The following is a 17,870-nucleotide window of genomic DNA, read 5'->3' on the forward strand; positions in this document are numbered from 1 at the left end:
TCAATTTCTTTCTATTTCTTTTTTGCCTTCTCACCCTACTGCAGTTGCACCGGCTGGCCTCTAGCCGACTCACGAACTCCCGCTGCCTCTCGCCAACTCACCAATGCTGGGCCTTTTTATTGGCCTCCACACGCTGCCTCTCGCTGACTCACGAACTCCCGCTGCCTCTCCAAAGAATTATATTCTGCCAGTTTGTCTGACAGCAGATGTTAGCATTTTCTCAGCAACTGCAGCAGTTTGCCCTTTTTTTGCAAACCTTTTTGACTGAAAAGTGGAGGACCTGCTAGATGACTATAAACAGCTGCTACAGAACTTCTGGACCATTCCTGCACTGGCACTACGTGAAGAATCTCTCATCACAGAACAAGATGCCAGAACCCAGCCTGGATCCTATGTAATTCGTACTGCAAACACCTTGCAGACCCAGGTCCAGATCAAAGATTAATGGGAAAGCGGGTTGTGTAGAGGACACAGAGAGGCTGCAAAGAGATTTAGATAGGTTAAGCAAATGGGCTAAGGTTTGGCAGATGGAATACAATGTTGGAAAATGTAACGTCATCCACCTTGGGGGGGGGGGGAAAACAGTAAAAGGAAATATTATTTGAATGGGGAGAAAATTACAACATGCTGTGGTGCAGAGGGACCTGGGGGTCCTTGTGCATGAAACTCTTTTGAGTTTACCTGCGAAAACATAAAACATTAAACGGTGCCACCCGACCTGGGTGACACTCCAGACATTTACAAGGCCCCTTTTTTTTTTTTCCCCCCTTTTTTGTGTTTTTTTTTTGTGTTTTTCTTTTTTTGGTTTTTTTTTTTTGGGCACTAAAATCACAATTTTCCCCAGTGCCCCCTATAAAAGGGAAGGGGGACACTAAAAGCACCGGCAATTAAAACAAATTAAACTTAAAAACGTAAAATCAAATTAAAAGTTGGTTGCCGGGCGTGATGATGCACTCCAGTCCCTCCGGTGCCCACCTCTCGCGGAAGGCCGCGAGCGTACCGGTGGACACCGCGTCCTTGTGCATGAATCCCAAAAAGTTAGTTTGCAGGTGCAGCAGGTAATCAGGAAGGAGAATGGAATGTTGGCCTTCATTGCGAGAGGGATGGAGTACAAAAGCAGGGAGGTCCTGCTGCAACTGTATAGGGTATTGGTGAGGCTGCACCTGGAGTACTGCGTGCAGTTTTGGTCACCATACTTAAGGAAGGATATACTAGCTTTGAAGTGGGTACAGAGACGATTCACTAGGCTGATTCCGGAGATGAGGGGGTTACCTTATGATGATAGATTGAGCAGACTGGGTCTTTACTCGTTGGAGTTCAGAAGGATGAGGGGTGATCTTATAGAAACATTTAAAAGAGGCAGAGAGGTTGTTTCCACTGGTCGGGGAGACTAGAACTAGGGGGCACAGCCTCAAAATACGGGGGAGCCAATTTAAAACCGAGTTGAGAAGGAATTTCTTCTCCCAGAGGGTTGTGAATCTGTGGAATTCTCTGCCCAAGGAAGCAGTTGAGGTTAGCTCATTGAATGTATTCAAATCACAGATAGATAGATTTTTAACCAATAAGGGAATTAAGGGTTACGGGGAGCGGGCGGGTAAGTGGAGCTGAGTCCACGGCCAGATCAGCCATAATCTTGTTGAATGGCGGAGCAGGCTCGAGGGGCTAGATGGCCTACTCCTGTTCCTAATTCTTATGTTCTTATAAAACAACAGGTTACATTTCCATAACAAAGTTCACATACAGAAAGAGGTCTCCAAGCACTTGAAAAGATGTAGAAAAACAGTGGGCACGGAGTGGAAGGGAAAAGGAAAGAAGAAAGGTAGGTTAGGGACCAAAACCCTGGTTCATTCGGAGATGGTGGAGCTTGGGAAGGACAAGAATTGACATGGGCCGCACCATTCCAAATAATGTTATAATTTTGAAGTGTGATGGCGGGGAGACCACTTAAAAGAACATTTAAGCAGGAGATGGAAAAAAGAAAGTAGTTCTGGTAACACCGTAAGTACTCTGAAGCTGAAAAGGGTGACCTTGGCTTTGCCAACATTAAGCTGGAGTAAATTTTAGCTCATCCAGATCTTAATGTTGGAAAGGCAGTTTAAAGGTGCAGCAATAGTTTTGGGAATGATGGAACGATAAAGATGTGGCCACTAGTGACTCATTTTTCTCAGACATCAAGAAACTGGGAGAGCAGCATCAAATCATCAGTAGGGTGTAATCTCCACATTTTCAAAAAAAACTATTGCAATTTGGTGTGATTCTCTTTGATCATCTAGAGACTTTTGGCCTAATTAATATACGGTGGCTGAGATAGACGGCCTTCTGTTGGATGAAGTAATCATGCAAGTTCAACAACATAGGGAAAGGGTTTACTCATTTTTTGTGATCAGAAAGTTGGGAGGATGCTTTCCTATTTTAGATCTTTTGAGTGCTGAACAATTTCTTTCATAAGACATGTTCAAGATGATAAAACTGTCTCATTATCCAAACTGTATGTCCAGGAGATTGGTTGGCTGCATTAGATTTGAAGAATGCTCAAACACCATTCGGCAGTTGCTTCAAAGGTTTCTCAGACACAGTTTTGAGGGTGACCGATACTATTACAAGGAATTGTCTGTCATTCAACCTATCTTCAACCCCCTAAGATCTTCAAAAATTGCCTATCCATTGCTGCAGCACATGTCATGATGTAGTGCTTCTGTGGTTATCCATACTTGGAGTTCCTTTTTGAGAGACCTCTTGGACAGCCATCCAAGCGGAACTCACTATATTTTAGGGTATTGGCTTCTTTATCAACTGCAAGAAATTTTGTACTGGGATCAAAACAAGACATGATCTCATAGATTCGTCGCTTTCTATGATATTGGGCAGTTTTTCCTCCAGACTCTGGAATCTTCCCCCCGTATAGTTCCAAATACATGACTATTCATGAACTTTCAGCAGTTCAATTTATTTCATCAGTAATAGTCTTGCAGATTGCTATTGTTCCAAACAGTGCAAAGAGACCAAGCTAAGGCTTTTTATCTGAGCTAGTGGTCCCAGTAGCAGTATGGTTTGTGGTTGAATTGTTTATAGTCACCCCACCTCTTCAACTGATTCTAGTGACAGACATCTCCTTGATGTGGGGCTCACCTACAGAACAAATGTCCTGACAGCAGATGGGCTATAGATGAGTTCATCTGTCATCATTGAGTGTGAATTGTAAGTGGTGCATCGAGCCCAAAAGCTCTGAACAGACAACATAATAGTCATCAAACAGATTGACAAAAAGGCAGGACTTCCTCATTATCTCTATGAAACATAGAAACATAGAAAATAGTTGCAGGAGTAGGCCATTCGGCCCTTCTAGCCTGCACCACCATTCAATGAGTTCATGGCTGAACATGCAACTTTAGTACCCCATTCCTGCTTTCTCGCCATACCCCTTGATCCCCCTAGTAGTAAGGACTTCATCAAACTCCTTTTTGAATATATTTAGTGAATTGGCCTCAACAACTTTCTGTGGTAGAGAATTCCACACAAGTTCACCACTCTCTGGGTGAAGAAGTTTCTCCTCATCTCGGTCCTAAATGGCTTACCCCTTATCCTTAGACTGTGACCCCTTGTTGTGGACTTCCCCAACATTGAGAACATTCTTCCTGCATCTAACCTGTCTGAACCCATCAGAATTTTAAACGTTTCTATGAGGTCCCCTCTCATTCTTCTGAACTCCAGTGAATACAAGCCTAGTTGATCCAGTCTTTCTTGATAGGTCAGTCCCGCCATCCCGGGAATCAGTCTGAAGACTGAACCCTACTTATTGGTACCTGAATCGCAGGCTGACACTTGGCACAACATCTAGCTGAGGTGGGCAATGCAACAATCAGTGCTTTAAGCTGTACAGATCATATTTGGGATGAGGTTACCCATTGATTAACCTCCTTGCATCCTGGACTATTAGCAGATCCAATCTTTCTACTCAAATACCGAGGTTAAGTCAGCATGCAGGCCGGATGGTCTATGTTTACTCACATTTTTTGCGCATTTCTGTTATTTGTAACACCCAGGATATTATAAAACATCAGAGCATAGGAAGAGGTAATGTTCTGGTAATGCCGAATTAGCATCTTTGCACTGATTAGTGCCTATTCAATCTCTCTTCCCTACATGAAGGACCTTCTCTCAACTGCAAGGTCATATTTTAGATAAAAATCCATTAGGCTTCTGGTTAATGATCTGGCTGTTGAAAGGGTATGACTGTTAGACCAAGGGCTACTTTTATCAGTAGTTTCTTACTGAAAACCATTCACTAATCAGCATGGAACGTAAATAGAAGACATTTATATGAGGTGGTCCTCTGAGTATTGATCCTCTTCCCTGTGGTGTAACATCTTTTATTGAATAAAATCATAGAATGTTACTGCACTGAAACAGGCCAATCAACTGCTCAAATATATGCAATTGTTTTTCTCTGCCTAATCTTACACTCCTGCTCTTTCCTCAAACTCTTCCCTTTTTTCAAGAAACTATCTATTTCTCTTTTTAAATAATTTCTGACTATTTTACCAACAGTTTTTGGAGAATTTCATATAATCACCCTCTGTAAACACCTTTTTTCCAACCTCCCCTTTAATTCTTTTGGTGATGATCTTAAATTTGTGCCCTCATTATCATAAGAACATAAGAAATAGGAAAAGGAGTAGGCCATAAGTCCCCTCGAGCCTGCTCTGCCATTCAATAAGATCATAGCTGATCTGATTATGGACTCAGCTCCACTTCCCCGCCCGCTCCCCATAACCCCTTATCCCTTTATCGTTTAAGAAACTGTCTCTTTCTGTCTTAAATTTATTCAATGTCCCAGCTCTGAGGCAGCGAATTCCACAGATTTACAACCCTCAGAGAAGAAATTTCTTCTCATCTCTTTTAAATGGGTGGCCCCTTAACGAAGATCATGCCCTCTAGTTCTAGTCTCCCCCATCAGTGGAAACATCCTCTCTGCATCCACCTTGTCAAGCCCCCTCATAATTTTACATGTTTCGATAAGATCACCTCTCATTCTTCTGAATTCCAATAAGTAGAGGCCAACCTACTCAACCTTTCCTCATAAGTCAACCCCCTCATCCCCGGAATCAACCTAGTGAACCTTCTCTGAACTGCCTCCAAAGCAAGTATATTCTTTCATAAATATGGAAACCAAAACTGCACGCAGTATTCCAGGTGTGGCTTCACCAATACCTTATATAGCTGTAGCAAGACTTCCCTGCTTTTATACTCCTTTCTCTTTGCAATAAAGACCAAGATACCATTGGCTTTCCTGATCACTTGCTGTACCTGCATACTATTCTTTTGTGTTTCATGCACATGTTCCCCCAGGTCCCACTGTACTGCGGCACTTTGCAATCTTTCTCAATTTAAATAATAACTTGCTCTTTGATTTTTTTTCTGCCAAAGTGCTTTCCGACATTATACTCCATCTGCCAAATTTTTGCCCACTCACTTAGCCTGTCTATGTCCTTTTGCAGATTTTGTGTGTCCTCCTCACACTGGTTTTCCTCCCATCTTTGTATAAAAGCAAACTTGGCTATGTTACACTCAGTCCCTTCCGCCAAGTCGTTAATATAGATTGTAAATAGTTTGGAACCCAGCACTGATCCCTGCGGCACCCCACTAGTTACTGGTTGCCAACCAGAGAATGAACCATTTATCCCGACTCTCTGTTCTCTGTTAGTTAGCCAATCTTTTATCCATGCTAATATATCGACTCTGGATCAGTTCCTATGGACTGGAGGGTAGCTAATGTAACACCACTTTTTAAAAAGGGAGGGAGAGAGAAAGCAGGTAATTATAGACCGGTTAGCCTGACATCAGTAGTGGGGAAAATGTTAGAATTAATTATTAAGGGTGAAACAGCAGCGCATTTGGAAAGCAGTGACAGGATCGGTCCAAGTCAGCACGGATTTATGAAGGGGAAATCATGCTAGACAAATCTTCTGGAATTTTTTGAGGATGTAACTAGTAGAGTGGACAAAGGAGAACCAGTGGATGTGGTGTATTTGGACTTTCAAAAGGCTTTTGACAAGGTCTCACACGAGATTGGTGTGCAAAATCAAAGCACATGATATTGGGGGTAATATACTGACGTGGCTAGAGAACTGGTTGGCAGACAGGAAGCAGAGAGTCGGGATAAACTGGTCCTTTTCAGAATGACAGGCAGTGACTAGTAGGGTGCCGCAGGGCTCAGTGCTGGGACCCCAGCTCTTTACACTATACATCAATGATTTGGATGAAGGAATTGAGTGTAATATCTCCAAGTTTGCAGATAACACTAAATTGGGTGGCGGTGTGAGCTGTGAGGGGGATGCTAAGAGGCTGCAGGGTGACTTGGACAGGTTAGGTGAGTGGGCAAATGCGGCAGATGCAGTATAATGTGGATAAATGTGAGGTTATCCACTTAAGGGGCAAAAACGCAAAGACAGAATATTATCTGAATGGTGGCAGATTAGGAAAAGGGGAGATGCAACGAGACCTGGGTGTCATGGTTCATTGAAAGTTGGCATACAGGTGCAGCAGGCGGTGAAGAAGGCAAATGGTATGTTGGCCTTAATAGCTAGGGGATTTGAGTAAAGAAGCAGGGAGGTCTTACCGCAGTTGTACAGGGCCTTGGTGAGGCCTCACCTGGAATATTGTGTTCAATTTTGGTTTCCTAATCTGAGGAAGGACGTTCATGCTATTGAGGGAGTGCAGCAGACTGATTCCCGGGATGGCTGGACTGACATATGAGGAGAGACTGGATCAACTGGGCCTTTATACATTGGAGTTTAGAAGGATGAGAGGGGATTTCATAGAAACATACAAGATTCTGACGGGACGGGACAGGTTAGATGCAGGTAGAATGTTCCCGATGTTGGGGAAGTCCAGAACCAGGGGACACAGTCTTAGGATAAGGGGTAGGCCATTTAGGACTGAGATGAGGAGAAACTTCTTCACTCAGAGCGTTGTTAAACTGTGGAATTCCCTGCCGCAGAGAGTTGTTGATGCCAGTTCATTGGATATATTCAAGAGGGAGTTAGATGTGGCCCTTACGGCTAAAGGGATCAAGGGGTATGGAGAGGAAGCAGGAAAGGGGTACTGAGGGAATGATCAGGCATGATCTTATTGAATGGTAGTGCAGGCTTGAAGGGCCGAATGGCCTACTCCTGCACCTATTTTCTATGTTTCTATTGCCCCAACCCCGTGAATTTTTATCTTGTGTGGTAACCTTTTATATAGCACCTTGTCAAATGCCTTCTGGAAGTCCAAATACACCACATCCATTGGTTCCCCTTTATGTACCCTGTTTGCTACGTCAAAGAATTCCAGCAAATTTGTCAAACATGACTTCCCCTTCATAAATCCATGCTGACTCTGCCTGACCGAATTTTGCTTTTCCAAATGTCCTACTGCTTTAATAATGGATTCCCATCATTTTCCCAATCACAGATGTTAGGCTAAACTGGTCTCGTTTCCTGCTTTATGTCTGCCTCCTTTTTTAAATAGGGGAGTTACATTTGCAGTTTTCCAATCTGCTGGGACCTCCCTAGAATCTAGGGAATTTTGGTAAATTACAACCAATGCATTCACAATCCCTGCCGCTACTTCTCAAGACCCTAGGATGCAAGCCATTAGGTCCAGGGGATTTATCTGCCTTTCGTCCCATTATCTTACTGAGTACCACCTCCTAAGTGATTGTGTTAAGTTCTTCTCCTTCTGTAGCCCCTTGACTATCCACTGTCGGAATATTGTTCGTGTCCTCTACCGTAAAGACTGATACAAAATATTTGTTCAGAGTTTCTGCCATCTCCATGTTCCCCATCACTAATTCTCCGGTCTCATCCTCTAAGGGACCAACATTTACTTTAGCCACCCTTTTCCTTTTTATATACCTATAGAAACTCTTGCTATCTGTTTTTATATTTTGTGCTAGTTTACTTTCATAGCCTATTTTCCCTTTCTTAATCATTTTTTTTAGTCGTTCTTTGTTGGCTTTTAAAAGCTTCCCAGTCTTCTGTCCTCCCACTAGTTTTGGCCACTTTGTATGCCCTTGTTATTAATTGGATACCATCCTTTATTTCTTTAGTTAGCCACAGATGGCTACCTTTTCTCATACACCCTTTCCTCCTCACTGCAATATATTTTTCTTGAGAGTTGTGAAATATTTCCTTAAATTTACACCACTGTTGATCAACTGTCCTACTATTTTCCTCTATTTTCACAATCTATTTTCCCAGTCCACTTTACCCAACTCTACCCTCATACCTTCATAGTCTCCTTTATTTAAGCTTAGTACACTGGTTAGAGATCCAAGTTTCTCACCCTCTATCTGAATGCTATGATCACTCATTCCGAGGGGATCCTTTACCAGGAGATTGTTTATTAATCCTGTCTCATTACACAGGACCAGATCTAAGATAGCCTGCCCTCTGGTTGGGTCCGTTACTTACTGCTCAAGGAACCCGTCCCTTACGCACTCTATGAACTCCCCCTCAAGGCTACCCTGACCAATTTGATTTGTCCAATCAGTATGGAGTTTAAAATCACCCATGATTATTGCCTTTTTACCTTTTTACAAGCTCCCACTATTTTCTGGTTTATGCTCCGACCAACAGACTTGTTACTGTTAGGGGGCCTATAGACTACGCCCACCAGTGATTTTTTCCCCCTTATTGTTCCTTATCTCCACCCAAACTGTTTCAACACCCTTATCATTTGAGCCAATATCATTTCTTCTATTTCAGTGATTCCATCCTTTATCAATAGAGCTACCCCACCTCCTTTTCCTTTCTGTCTGTCCTTCTGGATTGTCAAATACTCCTGAATATTTAATTCCCAGTCCTGGTCACCTTGCAACCACGTCTCTGTAATGGCTATCAGATCATACCCATTTGTCTCAATTTGTGCCGTCAACTCATCTATTTTGTTACAAATGCTACGTGCATTTAGATAAAGTGCCTTTGTTATTTTACCCTTTTTTCCTGCTTGTTTCCTCTCTCCTTCAACCTCACTTTCTTTATTTTTGCTTTCTAATTCCAGCTTTACTCCCCTCCCTACTGAATCTATTTGCAGGTTCCCATCCCCCTGCCAAGCTAGTTTAAACACTCCCCAACAGCACTAGCAAACCCCTCCCCCACCCCCGCGAGGACATTGGTCCTGGCTCTGTTGAGGTGCAACCCGGCTTGTACAGGTCCCACCAGCCCCAGAAGCGGTCCCAATACCTCAGGAAACTAAAGCCCTCCCGCCTGCACCATCTCTCCAGCCTCGTATTCATCTGCTCTATCCTCCTATTTCTGTACTCACTAGCTTGTGGCACTGGGAGTAATCCGGAGATTACTACCTTTGATGTCCTGCTTTTTAATCTCCCTTCTAGCTCCCTAAACTCTGCCTGCAGGACCTCATCCCTCTTCCTACCTATGTCATTGGTACCGATGTTCAGCCTCTCCCCCCAGAATGTCCTGCAGCCGCTCAGTGGCATCCTTGACCCTGGCACCAGGGAGGCAACAAACTTTCCTGGAGTCACGTCTGCGGCCGCAGAAACGCCTGTCTGCTCCCCTGACTATTGAATCCCCTACCACTATAGCTCTCCCATTCTTCTGCCCTCTTCTCCCCCCCCCCCCCCCCCCCCGCCCGTGCAGCTGAGCCACCTGTGGTTCTGTGGACTTGGTTCTGGCTGCACTCCCCAGAGCCATCATTGCCCCCACCGGTACTCAGAACAGAGTACCGGTTGGAGAGCGAGGTGGACTCGGGACTGCTGCACTACCTGCCTAGTCCTCCTCTTCTGTCTGGTGGTCACCCACTCCCTCTCTGCCTGCACACTCTTAAGCTTCTTGCCAATCAGTGGAACAACCCATCACTATCCTTCATAATCTCTTAAATCCTTGTACTCTAACTTGTCAACTCTCTCCAAAGTGCAGTCCTTCATCTCTGATAACATCCTCATCATTCTGTGCTGATCCTTATCATTTCTTTTATATCCTTCCTACAGTGGGGTGCCCAAAACTGTACACAATCTTCCCAGCTGTAGCTCATGTACAAGCCCCAACATTATCTTTTTGCTTTTATAATGTATGTCTCCAGATACAAATAGTCAGTATCTTACTGACATGTATATGAAACCCAAACTTCATATGTATTCATATAGCTGCCATCTCAGCCTCTCATGATATCCTTGCTTCAGATATTTAGGAGAACATCCTATGATGTCTTGGTTCAAGAAAGCAGTTTGGAAAATAAATCCAGATTGATTCTCTCTGGTATGAAACTAGTGCATTAATCTGGTTTTGTGTAAATTCGTGTCCCCTCCTTCTGAACCTCAAGTTTCTCAAAGTTGACAGTTGTTAGCCTTAGTTGATTTGATATTCTGATCATGCAGCGCTTAGAACAGATCTGAATTTCCTGCCAAAGGTTGTATTGCAGTTTCACTTGGGGCAAGAAATTGTGATCCCTATTTTTTTTAATTTGCCTCAGAATTTAGCATAACACTGGACATCCAAAGGCCACTAGCCTTTTACTTAGAACATACCAAACTGCACTAAACTTGGTAGATGGCTTGTTAAATATATACTGCATTGCCATTATCTACCTGGAAAGCCAAAGGCCCATTCCAACCATTCTACAGCTATTTCCTGGATGTCCCTAAAACTAGTTTTTGTGGACCGTATATGTAAGACAGCTACATGGAATAGCCTACATACTGTCACCAAACTTTGTTTAGATTTAGCAGCAATGGGAGACATTTCATTTGGCATGCCTGTCTTGGCAGCTGGAGTCCCTCTTCCCCTGTAAGGAATCCTTTCTCTCCATTCTGATTACTGCTTGCTCAGCCTCCAGCAATGTGGAGAATTTGATTTGTAGAAGAAAGAAAGATTACCTATTTTGTTCGGGTTATCTTCATTTTTCTAAGGGGCATCCTCCACACACCCTTGCTTCTACCCAGCTGTCCCTCAAACCTTGCAGGGAATGCAAATGATGGATCTGTCTTTTTCAGGAAAGATCTTGGGGCAAAAACAAATCAAGCTCCAGGGCAGCGCTCACCTTGTATTTGTGCATAAGTCAGAATGGTCACATTGGAGCATCGCTATCGCCATGACATCACAAAATGTGTTGACGGAGGCTGTTCCTCCATGTGATTTTTTTCCAGTAAATATGGCTTGATATCTGTCCACTCCAGGGGTGCGGGGACGATGCTGCTTAAAGGAATAGGGTGGTGGTGGGGGAAATCCAGTAGGGTAGGTCATAGTTTTAAAATTAATGTATTTGCATGTGACTTAAAATAACTGATTTAAGCAATATAGAAATACCAAAATACTCTTAATTCTAAATGGCATAACACACATATTTGTTGCATAGACACTATTCTTTAAATCAATACCATAGCTTTTGTGAGGATGGATAGCTCTATTTACCAGTTCAACTGCATTGTAATTGTGTGAAAGGAAAGTGTTCTTGTAGCCTTTAATTGTAGGATTTCCAATTGGTCAAGCTTTCTTTTTTCTTTGAATCATATTTAAACAGGCTTCTCAAACTGTCTCATATTAAATTCCATTATCAGAAACTTCTTACATGGCAAGAACAGACATTCCAGTTAAGTACAGATTGCAATGCTTCGAGCATTCCACCTGTTGTCTGCATGTTAAGCTAGTCCCCACCCTACTGTCTGTCTTTAATTGCTGTTTGGCTAGAGGTAGGATTTTTATTGAACAGATGCTGTAACAAAGCAGATGTTTTAAAAATATGTTGACAGCCATGGAATTGGTATTTTCTCAAAATACTTTTGTAGTCATTCACCCTGTGGACCAAATAATTGAGGTGAAAAAATTGTCAACCTGCAGCATTATCGCAACTTGTAAAATTTGCACGCATGATTGCATAGAAACATTGTAATGCTTGCTCAGTGTCATCAAACATGACCTAGCCTAAGTTTAACTTATTTGTATGTTACAAATTTAGCACAGAAATTGGGAGAACCAGTAGATGTGGTGTATTTGGACTTTCAAAAGGCTTTTGACAAGGTCCCACACAAGAGATTGGTGTGCAAAATTAAAGCACATGGTATTGGGGGTAATGTACTGACGTGGATAGAGAACTGGTTGGCAGACAGGAAGCAGAGTCAGGATAAACGGATCCTTTTCAGAATGGCAGGCAGTGACTAGTGGGGTGCCACATGGCTCAGTGCTGGGACCCCAGCTATTTACAATATACATTAATGATTTGGATGAGGGAATTGAGTGTAATATCTCCAAGTTTGCAGTTGACGCGAAGCTGGGAGGCGGTGTGAGCTGTGAAGAGGATGCTAAAAGGCTGCAGGGTGACTGGGACAGGTTAGGTGAGTGGGCAAACACGAGGCAGATGCAGTATAATGTGGATAAATGTGAGGTTATCCACTTTGGTGGCAAAAACACGAAGGCAGAATATTATCTGAATGGCAGCAGATTAGGAAAAGGGGAGATGCAAGGAGACCTGGGTATCATGGTACATCATTCATTGAAAGTTGGCATGCAGATACAGCAGGCGGTGAAGAAGGCAAATGATATGTTGGCCTTCATAGCTAGGGGTTTTGAGTATAGGAGCAGGGAGGTCTTGCTGCAGTTGTACAGAGCCTTGGCGAGGCCACACCTAGAATATTGTGTTCAGTTTTGGTCTCCTAATCTGAGGAAGGACGTTCTTGCTATTGAGGGAGTGCAGCAAAGGTTCACCAGACTGATTCCCGGGATGGCAGGACTGACATATGAGGAGAGACTGGATCGACTGGGCCTGTATTCACTGCCGATTAGAAGGATGAGCGGGGATCTCATAGAAACATATAAAAATTCTGATGGGACTGGACAAATTAGATACTGGAAGAATGTTCCTGATGTTGGGGAAGTCCAGAACCAGGGGACATAGTCTAAGGATAAGGGGTAGGCCATTTAGGACTGAGATGAGGAAAAACTTCTTCACTCAGAGAGTTGTTAACCTGTGGAATACCCTACCGCAGAGAGTTGTTGATGCCAGTTCATTAGATATATTCAAGAGGGAGTTAGATATGGCCCTTACTGCTAAAGGGATCAAGAGTATGGAGAGAAAGCAGGAAAGGGGTACTGTGGGAATGATCAGCCATGATCTTCTTGAATGGTGGTGCAGGCTCGAAGGGCCTGCACCTATTTTCTATGTTTCTATGTTTAATTGATTTGGATTTAAGAGTTTCTTTATGCAAAAAGAAAAGCAGGGAATTAAATGTTTGGCCTTCATTTGTGCTGATCTTATAGTCAAGGTTAATATGATGCATTTGCTTAACAGGGCTGCATAAAATTGTTTAAATTTGCCATAGTTCTGCCTCAGAGTTAATTTTTCCCCCCTTAATCTTTGCTTCTAGTGTTTGCTAGCTCTGAGCCAGTACCAGGATTCCAAGGGGACACCCTGCAGTTAGCATTCATCGACCTCAGACAAGTAAGGCTTTGAGATTATTTTTCTTTGATGAGTGATGCTGAAGCCAGTGGTAAAATAAGTCATTGATGCTGCCTGTTAGCTGGTTTACTTCATCTTTTTTTAAGAAGCTGCTGTGTCCATATCAGCTTTACTGGATTATAATGCTGTGAACCATGACAAAAGTGCTGCCCACTGGTTGTGATGTGCTGAACAAAAGATTTTGATTCAAATAAACCCTTACATTTAACTTCCTTTTTCTTCTGCTATGAATGACTGGGTTTAATGCTGTCTAATGTATTTTTTTAAAATGGGATTACTTTTCTAAATCCTGAGCACTAAACAAGCATATTCTTGGTTAAGTAACATGCAATTAAACCAGTTCTACCAAATGACAAGTCACTAAATAATCTATGATCAAGAGAATGTTACTGGGCTAGTAATCCAGAGACCTGGGGAATTTAAATTCAGTTAATTAAATAAATCTGTAATCAAAAGCTAGTATCAGTAAAGGTAACCATGAAACTACCAGATTGTCATAAAACCCCATCTAGTTCGCTGATGTCCTTTAGGGAAGGAAATCTGCCACTCTGACCTGGTCTGGCCTATGTGTGACTCCAGACCCATAGCAATGTGCTTGACTCTTAACCACCCTTTGAAATGGCCTAGCAAGTCACTCTGTTATATTCACAAAGGCAGCTCACCACCATCTTAAGGGCAATTATGGATGGGCAATAAATGCCGGCCTTGCCTTCGCCGCACATATCCCAGGAACGAATAAAAGGAAAGGGTGGTAGAAATGTGGAATTCTCTTCCAAAAAAGGTTGTAGATGCTGGGTAAATTAAAATTTTCAAGACCAAAATTGACAATTTTATTTGGCAACGGTATCAAGTGAATGGATCAAAGGTGGGTAAATGGAGTTGAGATACAAAACATCCATTATCTAATTAAATGGCGGAACAGGCTTGCGGAGTTGAATGGCCTACCGAAGTTGGCTACAGTCAGCCAAGCAATGCTAATGGGGGGGGGGGGGGGCAACAGGAAGAGCTAACCTCTGATCACCAAAACAGTGTTCAACTGCAAATTTCGTGCTCGGATCCGTAAGTGATGGGTGGTATACACACGTGTGCTCAAGTGAGGTTGGGGGGAGGGTTTTAGTGTTAAACACCAAGGTATTTCTGCTCATTGTTGAGGGTTTGGAAGTTCCTTTCTAATATTATGATGGGATGATATGTGCTCAGTTGAGGTGGCGGTCCAGTGTGGGGTTGCAGCATGGTCAAGATATTTCTGCTCCATGAAGGGGTGGGGTCAGTACTGGGAAAGAGGAACATACTCTCTCTGCTCAGTGGTGCATTAGGGAAGTTCAGTTCTGATATTTATGCTCATTGCTGGGGGTACAGGTTCATTGTGAGTTTGTGGTCCAATCCTGTAATGTCAGCTCAAAATTTACGATTGTCTCAAAAATCATATTGACTGCAGGGCGAGGGAGTGGTTAAGGTTTGGAATATTAGGTTCTCCTTTACTGCAGCGAAGCACATCAGCCTTTCTAGCATAGAATGTGCTTGCTTATTCATTCTGGTTTCCATTGTCCAGTACGTCAGTCCAGATATTGAAATTGTTTGCTTCAAAGTGGTCGGCCTCATGTTCAGCCTCTAACTCGGGATCAGTGGGTGTATGATGTACTTTGGAGTGTTTTTCCAGTTTCTTTAATGCCAGCCATGAGAATAACTGTGCATAAGCAGCTGTTGAATGGTATGTCGATTCTTTTGGGTTTCCAGAACTTCTCAATATTTCCCTTAGAGGCCAACTCTCTCAATGTGATACCTGGATTTTTTTTTAGTGCTGGCAACATTTTGAGGCTTCGAGGAGCCTGTGAAAACTTTCCTTTACTCTCCTTTACCAACATGTCCATCATTCTGCAAGGAAAGGATTGCTGCAGCGCCGCCTGGTGGATTAAGCTAGGAATCCCACTGAGATTTCACATAGGCTTAAGATCAGTTGATTAGTCGCGTAACATTAGGTGGGTTACTACTTAAGTCACATTAAATCATATCTACAGCGACATCGACAGCTGCGATACAATAGAATGTTGCCACCATTGTAATATATAATTACATATAAGAGATGGCTGACAAGATGGCCACCTGGGCGGCAGCTCTCTTGGAGCTCCTCTGCTGAATAACCTTATCCTTTGCCATCTGTTACCATCCGACACCCTCTCTCCCGCAATCTCCTCCTCTCTCTTCCCCCCCCCCCCCCCCTCCCCTCCACTGTTTAAGCTTCCCCTGGCCCTAATAGGGGGTGCACTTCTTGCCCTAAAACACAAATCCATGCTGCAAGGGCAGCTATCTGAGTCCACTGCCGATTCCCCAACCATGCCTGCTCTTCACCTTCAGTGAGTGCCGGATCTCCACTCAAACAGAAAATTCAACCTATTGGACTTTCCTGCTGTCAAGACCTCGCTCCCGCGCCAGTTGTGGCCGACTCAGCTACTTGTCGCAGACACCATTGACGTCCGGAGAGCTCCCGATCAACCTGCAGCGATAGACCCAACTGCTCCAAGTGACCCCCTACAACCCCAGGCGACGTCCAGGCCGCCCCTCCCTCCAGCGACGTCCAGGCCGCCCTTCCCTCCGCCGATGCCGAGCCTTCAGCCAACTTCAAGAACCGGTTTGGGCCGACTCAAGTGCGAGCCTTCCCTCGGGGCCTCCCTTCCTCCAGTGACGTCCAGGCCTCCCTTCCTCTGGCGACGTCCCTGGCCTTCCTTCATCCACAGACAACGTCCTGGACTCGCTCCTCCAGCACGCGGTGAACACAATGGCTGTGACCATTCTGACCTCTCCTCCTTCCACTCTGAACACCTTGACCTCTCCTCCCTCCACTCTGAACACCCTTACTTTCACCCCACAAAATGGACCTCTGACCTCCCCAATGCCTGCCCCCAGCCAAGCCTTAGATCAACTACCATTTCACCGAAGGGCGCTACTCAGCGCCGAGCTTAAGGCCCACATCTCGCCGTAGGCAACTAGGCTCATACAGCTGTGCCTGGTCTCCAGTCATCTTGGACCCCCTTGCCACTGGACCAAGACCTTGCTCAGCTAGGCCCGTGTGGTAGCTGGTGTTAAAAGACTCACGCACAGGCATCTTCCAACCTTCAACAATATGAAGTTCAGGACCTGAAATGTCAGGACCCTCATGGACAACTCCAACAGCAACTGACCGGAACACCGCACCGCCATATTTGCCCGGGAACTTGGACGCTTTGGTGTTGACATCGCCGCCCTAAGCGAGACCCGGCAGGCAGGGGAAGGCTAGCTCAAGGAACAAGGTGGAGGTTCCACCTTCTGGAAAGGCAAACCAGAGGAAGAACGCCGCCTCCATGGAGTCGGTATCGCTGTCAAGGACGAGCTGATTGACCACCTCAGAGACTCCCCCTGTGGGATTAATGAACGCCTCATGACTCTCCGACTCACCCAATCCCGGAACCAATGTGCCACAGTCATCAGTACGTACGCCCCAACACTCGATGCAACAGATGAGACCAAAGAGGGTTTTTACTTCAGCCTCACAAAATCCCTACGGACGACAAACTGATCCTCCTCAGCGACTTCAATGCCAGGGTCGGCAAGGACACAGCCCTCTGGACAAATGTGATTGGTAGAGAGTGGGTAGGGAAAACCAACTCCAGCGGTACCCTGCTCCTGACAAAATGTCTAGAACATGACCTTGTCAATCACCAACACCCTGTTCCGCCAGAGGGACAAGTACGAGGCATCGTGGCAACACACTCGCTCTAAACACTGGCACCTGCTCGACTATGTCATCGTCCGAGCCAGGGATCGCAAGGATGCACACATCGCCCACGCCATGACTGGAGCTGATGACTGCTGGACAGACCACAGCCTAATCCATTTAATTATCAACATCAATATAGCCCCAAAGCGGCGACGGCAGCAGAAGCAGTGCCGCAAAAAAGTCAATGCCGGGGCACTGAGAGACCCAGCTAAGAGAGCCCTATACAGCCAGTGCCTCACAGCTAACCTGGCATCTCTTGGTGATCCTGAGACACCGAATGCCCACAGCGCTTGGTCTGCCCTCCAGACCTCCATAACCAATGCCTGCGAAGAAATGGTCGGTCACTCAACCAGGAAACACCAGGACTGGTTTGATGAGAATGACCAGGAAATCCAAGAGCTAATAAATCGCAAGCGCAGGGCTTATCTGAGCCTGAAACAACAACCCAACTCTGGAGCAGTAAAACAGCATTTCGGGCGGCTTCAGGCCGAGGTTCAACAAAAAACCCGTGACCTAAAGAATAGATGGTGGGTGGAGAAAGCACAGGAAATTCAGTAGCTGGCTGACAGCCATGTGTGAGGATTCTTCACTGCAGTCAAGGCCACCTACAGCCCAAACACCCAAGGCCCCACCCCACTGCTGGCCAAGAACAGGGAGTCAC

General features: G+C 44.6%; 1 protein-coding gene across 15 annotated transcripts in view; it reads left to right on the top strand.

Annotated features, from left to right (window-relative positions):
- Positions 1-17,870, top strand: part of exoc6 (exocyst complex component 6) — a 281,622-nt gene that overhangs the window by 181,986 nt on the left and 81,766 nt on the right. For 14 of the 15 annotated variants that reach the window (XR_011592777.1, XR_011592770.1, XR_011592771.1 and 11 more), the window contains one exon: positions 13,364-13,437. The exons of the other annotated variant lie outside the window; for it this stretch is intronic. Coding sequence is in view for 5 of the 14 variants with exons in the window: in XM_070876814.1 (XP_070732915.1) it covers positions 13,364-13,437 (74 nt within the window). In the remaining 9 variants the exon portion in view is untranslated. The remainder of the gene's footprint in view (positions 1-13,363; positions 13,438-17,870) is intronic. 15 annotated transcript variants of the gene reach the window in all.

This window comes from Pristiophorus japonicus, chromosome 3, assembly GCF_044704955.1.
Source record: "Pristiophorus japonicus isolate sPriJap1 chromosome 3, sPriJap1.hap1, whole genome shotgun sequence".
NCBI lineage: Eukaryota > Metazoa > Chordata > Chondrichthyes > Pristiophoridae > Pristiophorus > Pristiophorus japonicus.